Source organism: Haliotis rubra, unplaced genomic scaffold (genome assembly GCF_003918875.1).
Source record: "Haliotis rubra isolate DU_JTF1 unplaced genomic scaffold, ASM391887v1 Scf125, whole genome shotgun sequence".
NCBI classification, from domain to species: Eukaryota; Metazoa; Mollusca; class Gastropoda; order Lepetellida; family Haliotidae; genus Haliotis; species Haliotis rubra.
Genome location: NW_025765170.1, coordinates 477,839 through 492,995, shown reverse-complemented (window position 1 = coordinate 492,995; position 15,157 = coordinate 477,839). Strand labels below are relative to the sequence as shown.

General features: G+C 39.5%; 1 protein-coding gene across 1 annotated transcript; it reads right to left on the bottom strand.

Moving 5' to 3' along the window:
- Positions 1–631: 631 nt before the first annotated feature.
- LOC124266352 (nucleolar protein 9-like) lies at positions 632–15,023 on the bottom strand. Its single transcript, XM_046701157.1, has 11 exons — positions 14,786–15,023; positions 12,985–13,419; positions 11,558–11,656; positions 9,728–9,899; positions 8,322–8,514; positions 7,550–7,678; positions 5,983–6,111; positions 4,684–4,929; positions 3,751–4,015; positions 2,132–2,350; positions 632–714 (listed from the first exon to the last, which is right to left on the bottom strand). Exons 1-10 carry the CDS (start codon positions 14,910–14,912, stop codon positions 2,220–2,222), a joined length of 1,926 nt encoding a protein of 641 aa, XP_046557113.1. The 5' UTR covers positions 14,913–15,023; the 3' UTR covers positions 632–714; positions 2,132–2,219.
- Between the last annotated feature and the right edge of the window lie 134 nt (positions 15,024–15,157).

The window sequence follows — 15,157 nt, the reverse complement described above, 5'->3', positions numbered from 1 at the left end:
ATAAAGAAAACGAAGCTCACTCAAAAAAAGTCCATACATGACTCAATAATGACCAAAAAATACACACATCTCAATTCCAACATTACTGGCCTTACATTTTTTTACACTTTCCTTCCATGGTTGGTTGATTTGTTGTTTAACTCCGCACTCAGCATTATTCAAGCTATGTGGTGGTGGTCTGTAAATAATCAGGTCTGGACCAGATAATCCAGTGATAAACAACATGAGCATTGTTCCATGCAATTGGGTGACACGTCATCGTATCCCAACATCGGATGGATACGAGTCTGACCACCCGATCCCGTTAGTCGCCTCTTACGACAAGCATGGGTTACTGAAGATCAATTCTAACCCAGAGTTTCATGGGTCTGAGCATGCTGAGGGACAGGTTAACAGTAGAAGTGTTATTAAAACATGTTAAACATTAGACTAATGCGTTCAAAAAGAGAACAAATACTAAGGATATTGCTGACATACAATATTTATTGAACTGTACATATATTTACAAACAATCTTTTGGATTTCAAACATTCATTTGATTATCCCCTTTCGTCCTTTCTTTTTAGATACAACATTCTCAGCATGTCCTGCTTTTTCTCCAGATTTCTGTTTTTGTTTCTTTTTCTTCTTCTTTGGTTCTTTCTCTGTTTCCTCAAGGCCATGTTTCTTCACCAGACTGTCCAGAAGATTCAAAGCATCCTCGTCTTCGGAGTCCTGGAACAATAAACATGATGGAACAAATAAACATGATGCTACATTAGACGAACAGACCAGAAGATTCAAAGCATCCTCATCCTAGAGCCATAATCATCATTATCATAAAAACATTTATATAGCCCCAGTTCCAGTCCAAATGTACTGCTCAGTACCTCTCTCCGAACAACTTGAGAAAGAAAAGTTAGACACTGTATGTTTTCTTAAAAAGGTATGTCTTCAGTTTAGACTCGAAAATCTTCTGGTTGTTTATTGTCCTTAACTCTAGTGGAAGTTGATTCCAGAGAGTGGGTCCTGCCACCTGAAATGATCGGTCCCCAAACCTGGTACTGGACCTAAAGTGTGGGACAACAAGAATACCAAAATTTTCAGATCGGAGACTTTGGTTGGGCTGATATCTGGTGATAAACACCATGCTAGGCCTCAGGAACGGAGGTTCAGGGACCGGCAATGTCTCGTCATCAATGAATGACTGAGTTTGGTTTTACATAGCTTTTAGCAACATTCCAGCAATATCATGACGGGGACACCAGAAATGGGCTTCACACATTGTACCCACGTGGGGAATCGTACCTGTGTCTTCAGCATGGTGACCTGTAAAAATCCGGGTTAGAACTTATCATCAGTAACCGATGCTGGTCATAAGATCAACAGGATCAAGTGGTCTGACTTGGTTCATACATGTCATCATGTCCCAACTGCATAAATCGATGCTCATGCTGTTGATCACTGGATTGTTTGGTCCAGACTTAATTATGTATGGCTGGAATGTTGCTGAGTCCGGCGTACAAATAAACTCACTCACTTATGCATGACAAGCTGACACTTCAACCATTAGGCTACCCCACCTCCACCTCTCGTCAATGAAATTGAAAAAATCACGCCAGGAAAAATGTCATCATACAGTGAAATCTTTTAAGATGTCCATGATAATAACCACTGTTTAGCACCTGTTGTGACAGACTCATAGTCATATTACTGGCCACCATGTTGATAATAAACATACCTCTACTTCTACTTCAAACACAGACAATGAACAATGCCTGATTATCTAGATATGTCAGCTACGCATCAGAATATTCTGGTTCTTGTTTCGACCACCAATGCATGACCCAATAAATATGTCCCACAAATATGTATGTAAGCGCTACCAATATCAGTCCCAGTGTACAAAAATTACATGAATGTCAACTTTGAAAACACATGCTGAGAAAAAAAGTGAAATAAATATGGTTTCAGGCATTTGTTTTAGAGAATCGGCAAAGACGTCAAAGAACAATATTTCCATTTTCTTGATTTTGTGATAAAGAAATGTTTACAGATGAAATTGACAGTCTGACAGTTGGTTCAGTCAGGTGATCTGTGACTTTGGTGCTTGAGCTAAGTTTGGGTGCCAGTAGCACGTCTCAAATGTTACCTCTTGTTCTGTGACCGTCTGCCCCACATCATCATCTGATGACACTTGAGGTTGAGGTTTGTCAGCTTTCTTTTTGTTCTGTTTCCTGTTATCTCCCGGCTTGTTGGTCCAGTCCTTCTGGTTTGTTTGCAATAATCTGGGCTGGCCCCTGGTCTGGCTTGACATCTTGTCCCCGCTTTCTGACTTGTCTGGTCTGGGCTTCTTGGGGGAATTCTGGACCTGGGGAAGGAAAAACATGGCTGTTGTACAGATGATGTTCAATCTGTTAAAGATGTTTCACTCTGATGGGATACCTCTGCACAAAGATACACCTTCATGCAATGCAGTCAGTGAACTTGTCAACAGGCAATCTGCACCTTAAGTTTCTAAATTCTAGGTATGAATGAATGAAAAATTCTTGGACGCCTATTATTTATCTGATTTCTTGATCCCCAAAACAAGTAATAATGCCCCGTTCTGAATATAGACAAATATGGCAGTGTCATTATATTGTGCTGGATATTGTATTTGTTGTCATTCCTGACCATCATTGTGTGTTTATCTAGATCATTTTTGTAAAGATTGTTCAAGAGAAAGCATATGAAACTTTCATATTAGGCACAGTAAAAGTTTGCTCAGGGTTCACATGCACCAAGGTTGTTCAGAATGTACATAAACATAGTGCCACCATATTGTGGTGGATATTTAATACAGTCATTCCTAAGCATTAAGATGCACCTTCAGATCATGTTGATATAAAACCTGTGAAGATCTGGGTTAGAATTGATCTTCAGTAACCCATGCTTGTCGTAAGAGGCGACTAACAGGATCGGGTGGTCAGGCTTGCTGACTTGGTACACAAATGTCATCGGTTCCCAATTGTATAGATCAATGCTCATGATGTTGATCACTGGATTGTCTGGTCCAGACCTGATTATTTACAGACTGCTGCCATATAGCTGGATTATTGCTGAGTGTGGTATAAAACTAAACTCACTCACTCACTCACTTCTTTTAAGATGAAGCCAAATTGTTCGAGCAAGGTGACACCTGATTCACTCAAGTACTTACTGAACATTAATATTAGAAGTGTGAATATGTTCATGTAATGTTTTCTATGTTTCATTATATGTGGGTACCTGGCAGCGGGGTAGCCTAGTGGTTAAAGCATTGGCTCGTCACCCCGAAGAACCGGGTTAGAAATGACCTTCAGCAACCCATGCTTGTTGTAAGAGGCTATTTATGGGATTGGGCGGTCAGGGATGATGGCTTGGTTGATACATCCATCGTATCCAAATTGCACAGATTGATATCAATCACTGGTTTGTCTGGTCCAGACGTGATTATTTACAGACTGACATCATACAGCTCGAGTACTGCTGAGTGTATCAAGGTTGCACAGATTTTCAAAGCTGTAGTATTGAAGACAGACTTGATGACAGCAAGCACTTGCTTGATAACAGAACCAGCACCTACACCATGTTGTATTAAAATTTGTATGTCAACTTTGTCTTCTTGAGCATTAACTCAATGGGATGGGCATTGTGAATTCTGTCTTGTGCCATGTTTTCAGAACTTTCTGAATTTTGGTCATGTCAAATCTACCAAAAGATTTCAATTGAAAACAGGAAGAAAAGTACCTGAATCATTGAAGAAATCTTTGAAGAGTTTTCTCTTCTGTGCAGTGACTCCTTGCTGCGACATCCACAGTTTGCGGTGAGTCTGGAACTGAGATATGGCTAGGTTCCTGTAGACGAAGTGTCCGAACTTGTTACTGTGGAGCCTATCTGCATGTTTTGAGAGCTCTTCCGCAATCACAACCTTCTGTTGGGCAGAGCAGTTCCTCCATATTGACTCCAAGGTTCTGCTTCCATTCCGGTCACAACTGATGTCAAGGAACACGCCCTGTCAGAAAGAGTATCCATGGTAACATTCAAACGACATTTAGGATCTCTACTACTGTTAAATACAAACCGAGTCCATGCCGACCACTCCACTTTTATAGCTAGGCTGAAACACTAGACATGATCTGTTTACATTCTCTTCTCTCGTTAGAGATAATCCAGCATGTATTCTTTCTTCTTATCCAGAGAACAATTAGTCTCTTCAAGATTAAAAAAACCCTGAGTATATATCAAGGGCTACAAGGAAAATATATTTCCTAGTGAAAAAAAGAGGTGCAGTCCATTATAGAGTGTTGTGCACTGCTGTGCTGTAAGATTCGAATTAACAGTGTAGCAAGCCAGTTTTTTCAATAAGCCCGATAGGTGGCAAAGCTTTATATGTAGATAGTACTGAGGGCTTGCCCAACCTTTTTAGCAACAATCATGTGTAAGCCCGGGCTTTTTCTATAACGGTACCTACGCCCCTGATTAAGTAAATCTTGTATGTCTTGTAACAAATTCGGGATGCAACATATTCTTCCTTTTAGCATTCATTCTATCCACACAGTTCATAAGCCCATGATAAAGTATAGAGTTACGATAGGTCACAATCCTACAAACGATATGTGGTTCAGGGGCTTGGACTCATATTTCTGCATAAACCCTGATTCCCTGAAATTAGTCACCAACCTTCATCTTCTGCAGAAGTGAGTCTTTCATCTTCTCTCCAACAGTTCCACTCTCAAAAAATATGTCGATGACATGACTGCCACACCGATCACTTGCCACTAATTTCAGCTCAGCTGGTTTTAGCTCCAACAAACTGGTCACAACCAGTTTGGGCTTGCGAAACCTGAGAAGATTCTGCATGAGGACAGAGCCGTGGTAGTTGATGGTGGTGAGCTGCTGCGGAGTAGCTGCTGATGGGGAGGTTTTCTGAAGCAACATCGTCATCAAGTGTTATAAAGTTAGTGAAATGAAACATTTGGAAATTGTTCATGACAATTGCTGCAAATATCTCCCTTTTCTTCCAAAAAGACATTGTTACATAGGAACCTCTGGCTGTAAGAATGAACAAGATCCAAACAATGAAGTCACAGTAACATACCATTTGACCTAACATTCTCAGCTAACATCCAAGCATAGGATATTGGGAAGCTATCCTAATCTGAGTGGGCTGTGATTGGATTTTAGAGCTTACTTGCAGACCTACAAATGTGATATTTTTATTAAAAGTTCATCCAAAGGATAAAAAGTATTAGGACCCTCTCTGGCCTACAGGATCTAAATAATTTATACATGAAGCCAGTGAGAGAAGAACACTTTGGATCATTTGAACACGTTTATTTTGTACTTACAACAACACATATGTATGTAAAGACTCAGATGAGTCAAAAATGGTGATTGTAGACATTTCCAGCACTATATTGTAAATATTTAAACATGAGAAAGTCATTGAAACAGGCTTGTCTTCTTCAGGCATGCTCAAAAAGACAATTACATTTTCTCTTGAAGTCAAAATCAACCTCATTAAGCCAGTTTTGTCAACCTGGAAAGGCCCAAAATACAAAACAGTTAGTTGTCCACTATATGAACATGACTGTGATTTTTGTACCATCAATACAAAGTTTCCCATAACATGAATATCTGATATTACCAATGGACCCAAAAAAGGCCTGATCTCCTTCTTTAGTTATATTGGGGCGGGGGTAGCCTGATGGTCAAGGCGTTAGCTCCTCCATGAAGACCGGTACATGGGTACAATGTGTGAAGTCCATATATGGTGCCCCCCGCTGTGATGTTGAAATATTGCTAAAAGCGGCGTAAAACTTAACTCACTCACTCTTTAGTTACTACTATTAAATGTTAATGATTACCTTAACTACACAGACACAAAACCTGTTTCACTATTTCAAATGCAATTAGAACTACAATGTCTAGAGCTGGGTAGAAAATGGGCACCATGTTATTCTTTGTCTGTCACCCTACCTCTTCCTGCTCATCTTCCGACTCCTCTGGTTTATAAAGCACCTCATACGTTGACAGAGACAGTAGCAGGGGAGCCAGCGCTGTCTGTCGGCTGTCGGGGGTTGCACAGTGGAAGGCCTCCATCAACGCCTGGTTCAACACAAGGCAAGAATCAGCTCCAACACTGAGTACACTATTAGCCAAAACATGCATTTAACAGTCAAACCCTGGTGCCTTAAACTCAGATGTGTTGAAATCAATATTACACTTAGGTCATTTCAGAGACTAGCTGTTAGTCTAAGGGAGACCCAGCAGATGCAGTGTGCATTGACATTAGTGTATAGGTCAGTGATCAAAACAAAAGAACATTTTGAAAATGATGGTTTCAAGGTTATTTAACAAGGATAAATTACTCACAGTTACCAGGGTGCCATTGTACAAAGCGATCTTAGCTCTAAGGTGACTGTAGTGTAACTCCCATACCTTAACACAGACTTAAGGTAGTCTTGGCTCTAAGGTTGTTTTGTACAATGGCACCCTGGCCCTTAATAATGTATTAAGTTTGTCAAACAGTAGGAGGTAACTGCTAAATTTGTCCAAGACCAAGATGTCCAAAATCGGTACCACTTCATGCTTTCCTTCCATATTAGTTTCACAGCATGACATAACCTGAATACTGTTCAAAGTGGCTTTGACTCACTCAAGTAAGTTTACAGTTATCAGTAGGCACTGTTAGTATGATATCTTACATTGGTAGTTACAATTGTTTCATGAATTCTTTTAACAATGTCCTTGTACATCAGATGTTACACCATACATATATATAATATATGCATATATTAAACTTTTATCCTGAAAAGGAAAAAAGACTTAGGAAAAAGATAAATCATACCCTGCTAAGCAATAGTCAAAATGAAAAACACAACTTAGCAAAAGTTAAATCCTGGACTATACACATTAGATGCATAAATGTAAACGTGACTTATACTTTCCTTACAAAGCAAATGCAATTTTTTAATTAGCACTTTTTTTTGCCAGAATTTTCAAGGCAATTTTAAGAGTCAAATGACATCTAACTAATTAATGTAACTGAAACATTTTGTGAGGGTAAATTCTACTATGACAAAGAAGGCTTGATTATGATTGGTTTAAATGAGTTATTAATTTTCAAATTACCATAATATATCTAATGAGGCCTATCACAAATAAATTGACAGCCCACATACTGATTCCTAAAAAATAGCTGCTGATAATCCATCAGAACTGTATAAATGTGATATCAAAACACCATTGGATGGCAGGGTATGAAACTCCCAAAACTTTCAGCCAGAACACAGGGCTGGTTAAATGTAAAACTTGCCAGCCCTGACCAAAACTTACCTGCACACAAAATATCTTCATACATCTGCATGCCTAAATTATAACCCAACCATCGGGCAGGTGAATTTGAGAATCTGGCAGTCCGTGTTGAAAATAACCTGTCCCGGGCGGTCGGGCAGGCAGGCAGGTATTTCGAACGCTGTGGATGGTTTTCATGACTGGTTTGAAGTTTAGACAACAACAGTTTTAAAGTCACTTGTTAACTTACTCTGACAAATTCATCTTGTCGTGTGCGATTTCTTTCACAGCCTGAGGCTAGCTTGGACAGCAGCCCAACGTGATGCATTGCCAAGATGTCTTCCACATACTTCGTCAGCTCATCAAAGATCTCCTCGAACTAGGACAAAAAGAGACAAAACTCACAACATATTTCTGTGTATTAGAAATAACCAAGTCCATAAAACTTGTCTGTACATCTCAAACGCACCAGTGTTTTGTTTAGGCCGTTGGATGGCCTTGTTGATGTCATTCAGATTTAATGTGACATTAGGCCTGAATGACATCACTCTAAAAATGATATCAGCAGAAGATTGTTGACGTCACATGACAATTGTGGTTTTCTGAGACAGCATTTTGTGATCAGTACATTTTTTTCAAGAAATAATGGGTAATGAAGAAATTATTACACTTGCATGTGTATTATGCTAACTTTATAAAACATGTGAGAATTAATGTATTACCCATGTTTTCATAGAAATACCATGGTTTAATTGCCCACATGGGTACAATGTGTGAAGCCCATTTGTGGTGTCCCCTGACCTGATATCGCTGAATATTGCTAAAAGTGACCTTACACGTCTAAATCCTAATTAGCACTGTAACCACATTTTGATAGTACTGTGTTAACCTTGTTGAATATATGTGTAGCATAGTTCTGTATACAGTGGTAAACATCAAACATGTACTGATATTTCAAAACTATGAGTGTTAAATTGACGAAAACATGTCATGTGACCAAAATATGTATAAAGTTCCATTACCAGTTCCTTGTCAGTGACTTTGTCAATCAGTGTCTGCAGAATGTAGTTGGCTGCTCTGTCAACAGCATAGTTGAGTAGTCTCCCCTTGAATATGACCTTGTACACCTTGCCTTCACCTTCATCTCCCAGACTCACAGCCACAATCTGCTGCACCAAGTAGGCCCCCACTTCATTCCGCACTAATGCAGGTAACCTGAGAAGATTAGAGCTGTCTTAAATTTTGTCTGAATGAATGAGGTTAGGTGAAATTGGGTTTAACGTCGTGCTTGAGAATATTTCGCTCATATGACGACGTGCATGCACGTGTATGTGTATGTGCGGCTGCTTGTACTAGCCCAGACTTAAGCTGGTTTTATAGTGCTAGCCCACTGAGATACCATGCCGCAGTGAAGCATGAATACCCCACTCAGACACATTATACTGACTCCGAGCCGACCAGTCCTTGTTGTACCCATTAATGCCGAACGCCAGGCAGGGACCAACAAGTACCATATTTTAACGTCTTTTGGTATGACGCGGTTCTGAATGAATGAGAATCATAAACTCATTGAAAGTACTTCTTGTTAATATAATTTACATCATTTTTTTTAAGAGATATCTTTTTCAGAAAATGCAGCAATAATTATCATGATTTCATATTCTGTCATTCATCTTAACATACTGTCCAAGAAAATAACCTGATGAAACCCATGTGGGATTCATTGTGAGTTTATTATATATCATCTTAACATATCCAAGAAAAGGATGATTGTCATGTTATTATCAACTTAGGTTTATAGATAAGGTGATCTCCTCCTAGACATAAAGATTTAGTTGGATAAAACAAACCACAATGGTTGTTTATGTTTGGTGAAAGTTCAACATGTGTTGACTTGTAAAGCTGTCTGCATCTTCCAGTGTATTGCTCATCTCCAAGATTGTAATCATCTTAACATGGTTAATAAATTCCACTTTTTTTCGTAATCCTACACTGGCTCACTCTGAAAATAAAATTAATCAAATTCCATTTCATAAATACATTTTCCCTATTTCTGCCATCAACCCTCAAATTGTAACATATTTCAAACTCTCAAAACAACTGCAGCAAATGAGACGAATTTCAATGTCAGACATCATCCACATGGTTCATAAGCTTTCCACTCTGGTGGTTGTACAAAAAGACTGAGTTTTGTATAATTATTTTCAAACATTTTCTTCTGCCCCCATGCAATCTCTGAGGCAGTGTTTCATGATGAGATACACACATGAAAGAATGGATGACCTTAGCAGTTATCACAAGACAGAGCTACATGACTAAACTTCAGATGAGAGGGGATGACTGAAACAAGTCAATTTTGGTCCATTTGAAAGAGATGCTGATAAGAAAACCTAATCTTTGATAAAAAATGTCATGCTACATTTCTTACATGACTTCTGCTTCTTCCTCCTTTCCACTTTCTTCCTCCTCTTTTGGCTGGGTTAGTCCACTCTTCTTCAAAATCTTCTTGACATATTTGCGACAGGACTCTGGGTCTCTCTGTTTTAAGATGAGTAGGATGGTCTGGAATACTGGACTAGAACTGGCGTCCTTCAGGTGATCTGTAATACATCATTCTGATTTGATTAACAACCTCATTCAGGTCTTTTACTCCAGTACATTTCTGCATGAAGACCTAACAACCCCTCCACAGAAGGTCACATCAGTGTTGAAGCTTCTAAATTCTCGAATACTGGGTGGTATGAAAGACTGTCGAGCTCTGTTTGTTTTGAGAGAGGGGTAATCGAAAGCAGGGTCCAGAAGGAAGTAGTAGTTCAAAATGGTGAGATAAAATATAGGAACTATCAAATCTAATTTTAGTTGTCTTTTTGACAATCTGGCGCTATTAGATAAAGCGCTTATACGTCAGAAGTGACAAGTTACATCCTCTGTAGTCACTCTAGCATGGAAGGGTGATTATCTAACATAGAATCGGCGTCTCTGCAATCTCATTTGACATCAAGTTCACAAACCAATTCAGGAAATTAACAATGTCATCCATGCTTGTTTGTTGACATACCAATGACAAAAACATCTTGGCCGATTGAACTGGTGAATGACAAACGGTTTCAGCTTTTCGGTGCCAGTTGCATTTACAGTCAGCATTAAGATGACACGATCTTTAGGCTGTTTCTTACCAGAAACTGCAACAGTACTCAAAGTCGATTTTGGCTCAGTTTTGTAGAATAAGCTAGTTTCATCACAATTAAAATTGTCACAAGGATTGTAGTCAGCGAGGACTTCCTGAAGAGATTGCCTGCCTTCACTTACAGTTTGTAACGATTAGTGAATTGTGTAACTCACTGTGTTCATAATCCTCATTGTTCCTCACGTGTGACATGTGGCAGTGTATTCACGGGTAATTGATCACACGCGTTGCTAATCTCAATGTCGGGTTAACAGGACTTATTAATGTGTGATTCCGACAGTTGGTTGTTAATTGAGCCTGTCTAAGTCGGAACGCAGGACTGTCGGATTAATGAGACTCGGGTCCAGCTGAACCAGACCCGTGCTCGAGTACTCGAGTACCCGTGGAAGCCCTATCAGTGACCACTGATCTTGTCACCGATACCGAGAAATCAATTGCAGTAATTTCCACAGCTGTCAATACAGTGTATGGTGCAAGCATGTTGACAGGTGACTTTCTCAATGCTGATCTGTACTCAAAATTTGATAATCTAACATTCTCGTTAATCTGACAATTTGCTGTGCAACGGAAAATGTCAGCTAAACAAGACCTGACTGTATTGTTACCTGGCTATGGATATTTAAGGCACCCTTTCATTTCTGATCAGCAAGTAGAGTTCTCACAGAGTGGAATCAAAGACGAGTAAACTAACTGATTCTCATGAGATAAAGATATTTAATACCAAGCAAATATATGATGAATATGTAAGACCCCTGCCTATCATGAAGACGTCCTTCCCCACCTCCATTTTCTTTCAACAGAACTAGCTTCCTGAAAGAACCAAGTTAGTCCTTACTTATCTCTTACAGTATTTCATATCCTGCTTAGTCACATACATTACTGTATGATGATCCTGAGTGAGTGAGTGAGTGGTTTACCACCTTTTGAAGCAATATTCTCAAGTTGAGAACTGAACCCAGGCCATCAGCATGAAAGAGCAAACACTGTAACCACTAGGCCACCCCACCACTCTGATCATGACTACAATATATAAGAAGTAGGTTCCATGAAAGCAGAAGCTTGTAATCTTACCTGAATAATCACAAAGTGAGAATACTTTCTTGAAAATCTTCTTAAACCATGGACCATATTCTTCAGGAGGATTGGTTTTCTTTGGCCAAATTTTCTCATCTGTGGCAGCAAAAGATGTGATAAAATGTCCTTTGTAGTATAATTGGGTAAAATTTAAATTTCTAAGAAAGATTAAGACAGCATACAAGGAGATCAGAATAAAGGGTTAACTTGTCTATAGAAAGTGTCTTAGTTATGAGTGAGTGAGTTTAATTTTGCGCTGCTTTTACTTTTTAGCAATATTCCAGCAATATTACTTTGGGGGATATCAGAAATCATCCTCGATAATCTCCAGGACATACGTTACGATCACTCTCCACTATACCCTGGATGCATCCACGGCTTGGCCCGATAATTATATTACCTCCCTTTGCTGGCTCCGCATTCTCACAGTAGCCAATCAGTTAAGCTGCCGTTACATCCGAGCTTGCCAGTGTCAAACAAAGATAGCGGTCGCAGCCGCGAAGGTTTGTTCGCAGTGCCACTCAGATTTTTGGGGAAATCATACAGACAAATTGACAGATCTGAAACTTTAAAAATATATGAAAGAACTCCTTCTACCTCTTTCAGATTACCTCTGCATCAATTGTGTTGCCAAGTTTAAACGGTTAGATAATTTAAGAAGCGAAAGTGAGTTGTGATTGGTTCGCTCAACTTTCCAGCGTAGACACCTGATTGGATAAAAAAACAGCAAAGGGAGGTAATAAAATCATCGGGCCAAGCCGTGGATGCATCCAGGGTATAGTGGAGAGTGATCGTAACTTATACCCTGGAGATTATCGAGGATGACCAGAAATAGGCTTCACATGTTTTACAAATGTGGGGAATCGAAACCCGGGTCTTCGGCGTGACGGGCGAATGCTTTAACCACTAGGCTACCCCACCGCTCCTGTCTTACTTATGTCATAGTGTGAAGGTTTTAATGAATGAAATATTAAGTGATTGAGTTTAGTTTTACCCTGTTTTAGCAATATTCCAGCAATAACATGGCGGGCGACACCAGAAATGGGCTTCACACACTGTACCCATGTGGGGAATCGAACCCGGGTCTTCGGTGATGAGTGAATGCTTTAACCACTAGAATACCACACCGCCCCCATGAATAAAAGAGGAAGACTCCTCTTACAGTTTAGTTAGTTGTGGACCGGGTTCTTTTAACCTTAAAATAGATATGTTGCAGAAGTATCACTATCAGAGAGTGAAAAAGATTTGATTTAAATGAGACGGGGGAGTACACAAGTATTCTGAAAACAATTTTTCACAATAATTTACCTTATGCATTCATTAATCTAAAACTGACAGGAAGGAGAAGAATGAAATAGTATTACTGTAAATATATTTGTTACATCCGTTATTCATTTTACATGTTTCATAAACTGCACACACACCTTTAGCCTGAGCTTGAGACATCCGACTTCTGATAATATCAGTTGAGACATCCACACCTCCCAAGACTTCCAGCAACACTCTTAAAATATGGCTAGCATAGGTATCCGTCAACATTGTCTCAAGGTTTTCACTTGCATATTCACAAAACTCCAACAGCATTTCTTTCACAGATTTCTCCTCCTCAGTGTCTGAGTTGTCTCCCCCTTGGTGGACACATTTTGGAGACAGAGCAATAATATTCTGTAACACATGGCTGGCAAACCTGTCTGTTGACACAGTACTCCAGTCCTCGCTTAGTGCTGACAGTAGTTGTCGGATATGGTGCGGTTTAGCATGCTCTAGAAATCTCTCAATAAATCGACTGACTGTTTGGTTCTGGGAAACTTTAATCGCCTCTGATTCCATTTGGGAGAAGACATTGTTGAGGAACAGATCTGAAATATATGACAGATTTCTTTAAATCAGGTTAGCATACATAAATTTCAATTACCAAGTCTTACGCCTCATCTTTTTGAGTGGCATTTAGAAGCTGGTATGATGAAGAGGAACACTTTTGAAGACGGATAGAAACAGGATAGACAAAAGTTAAGAGATGAATAATCGCAAACAGCCAGGAGAGCAAAGAACATCAGCTCCACAAGCCAAGCACTTGAAGCAGACTTTGAATGCATTTGTCATGTCTTCATAAGCCTTAATCAGTATCCAGGCAACCTAGTCAACAAAACCATCAAGACCACCCTCAACCCAAGAGGCAAACCACGTCAGCAATCATCACCATTCATAGGGGTTCAAAATTTTTGTTTAAAGTCACTTGCCACAGCGCAAGTGACTTTAAGAAAGTAACTTGTCCTGACTAATTTTCCACTTGCCCTGATTTTATGAAATAATCATGATAATAATCCAGTGATCAACAGCATGAGCAGCGATTTATGCAATTGGGAACCGATGACATGTGTCAACCAAGTCAGCGAGCCTGACCACCTGATCCTGTTTGTCACCTCTTACGACAAGCCTGGGTTACTGAAGATCAAGACCCGTGAAGATCCGGGGTAAATTAGGTCTTCAGCAACCCATGCTTGCCACAAAAGGCGACTATGCTTGTCATAAGGATCGACAAACGGGATCGGGTGGTCAGGCTCGCTGACACAATGTCATTGGTTCCCAATTGCGCAGATCAATGCTCATGCTGTTGATCACTGGATTGTCTGGTCCAGACTCGATTATTTACAGACCGCCATATAACTGTAATATTGCTGAGTGCGGCGTAAAACTAAACTCACTCACTGAAGATCAATATTCTAACCCGGATCTTCACGGATATGTTTACAAAGGGAACAGTTTATCAGAAATATTACTATATAACATCATAAAAAGATTATAATATCGAAGCTGACAAAAATTATGCATTTATGGTAATATATTTAATCATTTTGAATAAATTGGGGCATTTTGACAACCCCTGGGGCAATGTGACCAAAAATCCGGGGCAATTTGACCAAATTTACTGGGGCATTTTGTAGCTGGGACGATTTCACACGCACCCTCTGTGACCCATAATCACAAAATTAAGTTAGACACATGTGTAAAACGAAAGTGTACCAAGGTGTACGTGACCAAGTCCATTTATCCCAAAATTACCGCTTGTGCACAAATTAGTTATATTATTAGTTCCCCTTTGTCCCAGTAACAAATAAAGTCATGGACTTGACGACATACTCCAGGAGTTGCATAGTGACTGGATTGTTGTTAACTGATTTCGTTAAACACGCTGTGGACCTGTCAGCATGCCAAAACACACACCTTTCTCCTCTCCATCGATATCTGTCAGTGTTTCAAATACTCTTCTGTAATAATCTAAGGTGTGGTCATTGAGAAAACCAAGCTTGTTCTTCCTTGACTTATTTTCGTTTGGCTTCCTGCGATTCATTGTACATAGGTATTGAGAAATGACAACAGTTTTCACATCCAAATTCACAGCTGCCCAGTCACTAGGCCTATTTACTACACGTGCTGAGAAACAAACCGGAAGTTTACAGCCAGAGTGATATTTTCACATTCTTAGTGATATTTTGGCATAATTAAATGTAATTTTCAAACCACATAAGTGACACATGCTATCAAAATTATTTAGTACATATACAGTACAGAGACGCACATTGACATGTGAATGCA

Coding starts and splice junctions, on each gene's coding strand:
- LOC124266352 (XM_046701157.1), bottom strand. CDS start 14,912: ATGAATCGCAGGAAGCCAAACGAAAATAAGTCAAGGAAGAACAAGCTT. Junction 11,657..12,984: donor GTCTCAAGCTCAGGCTAAAG/GTGTGTGTGCAG, acceptor TTGCTGCCACAG/ATGAGAAAATTTGGCCAAAG. Junction 6,112..7,549: donor GACAAGATGAATTTGTCAGA/GTAAGTTAACAA, acceptor GTGTTGAACCAG/GCGTTGATGGAGGCCTTCCA.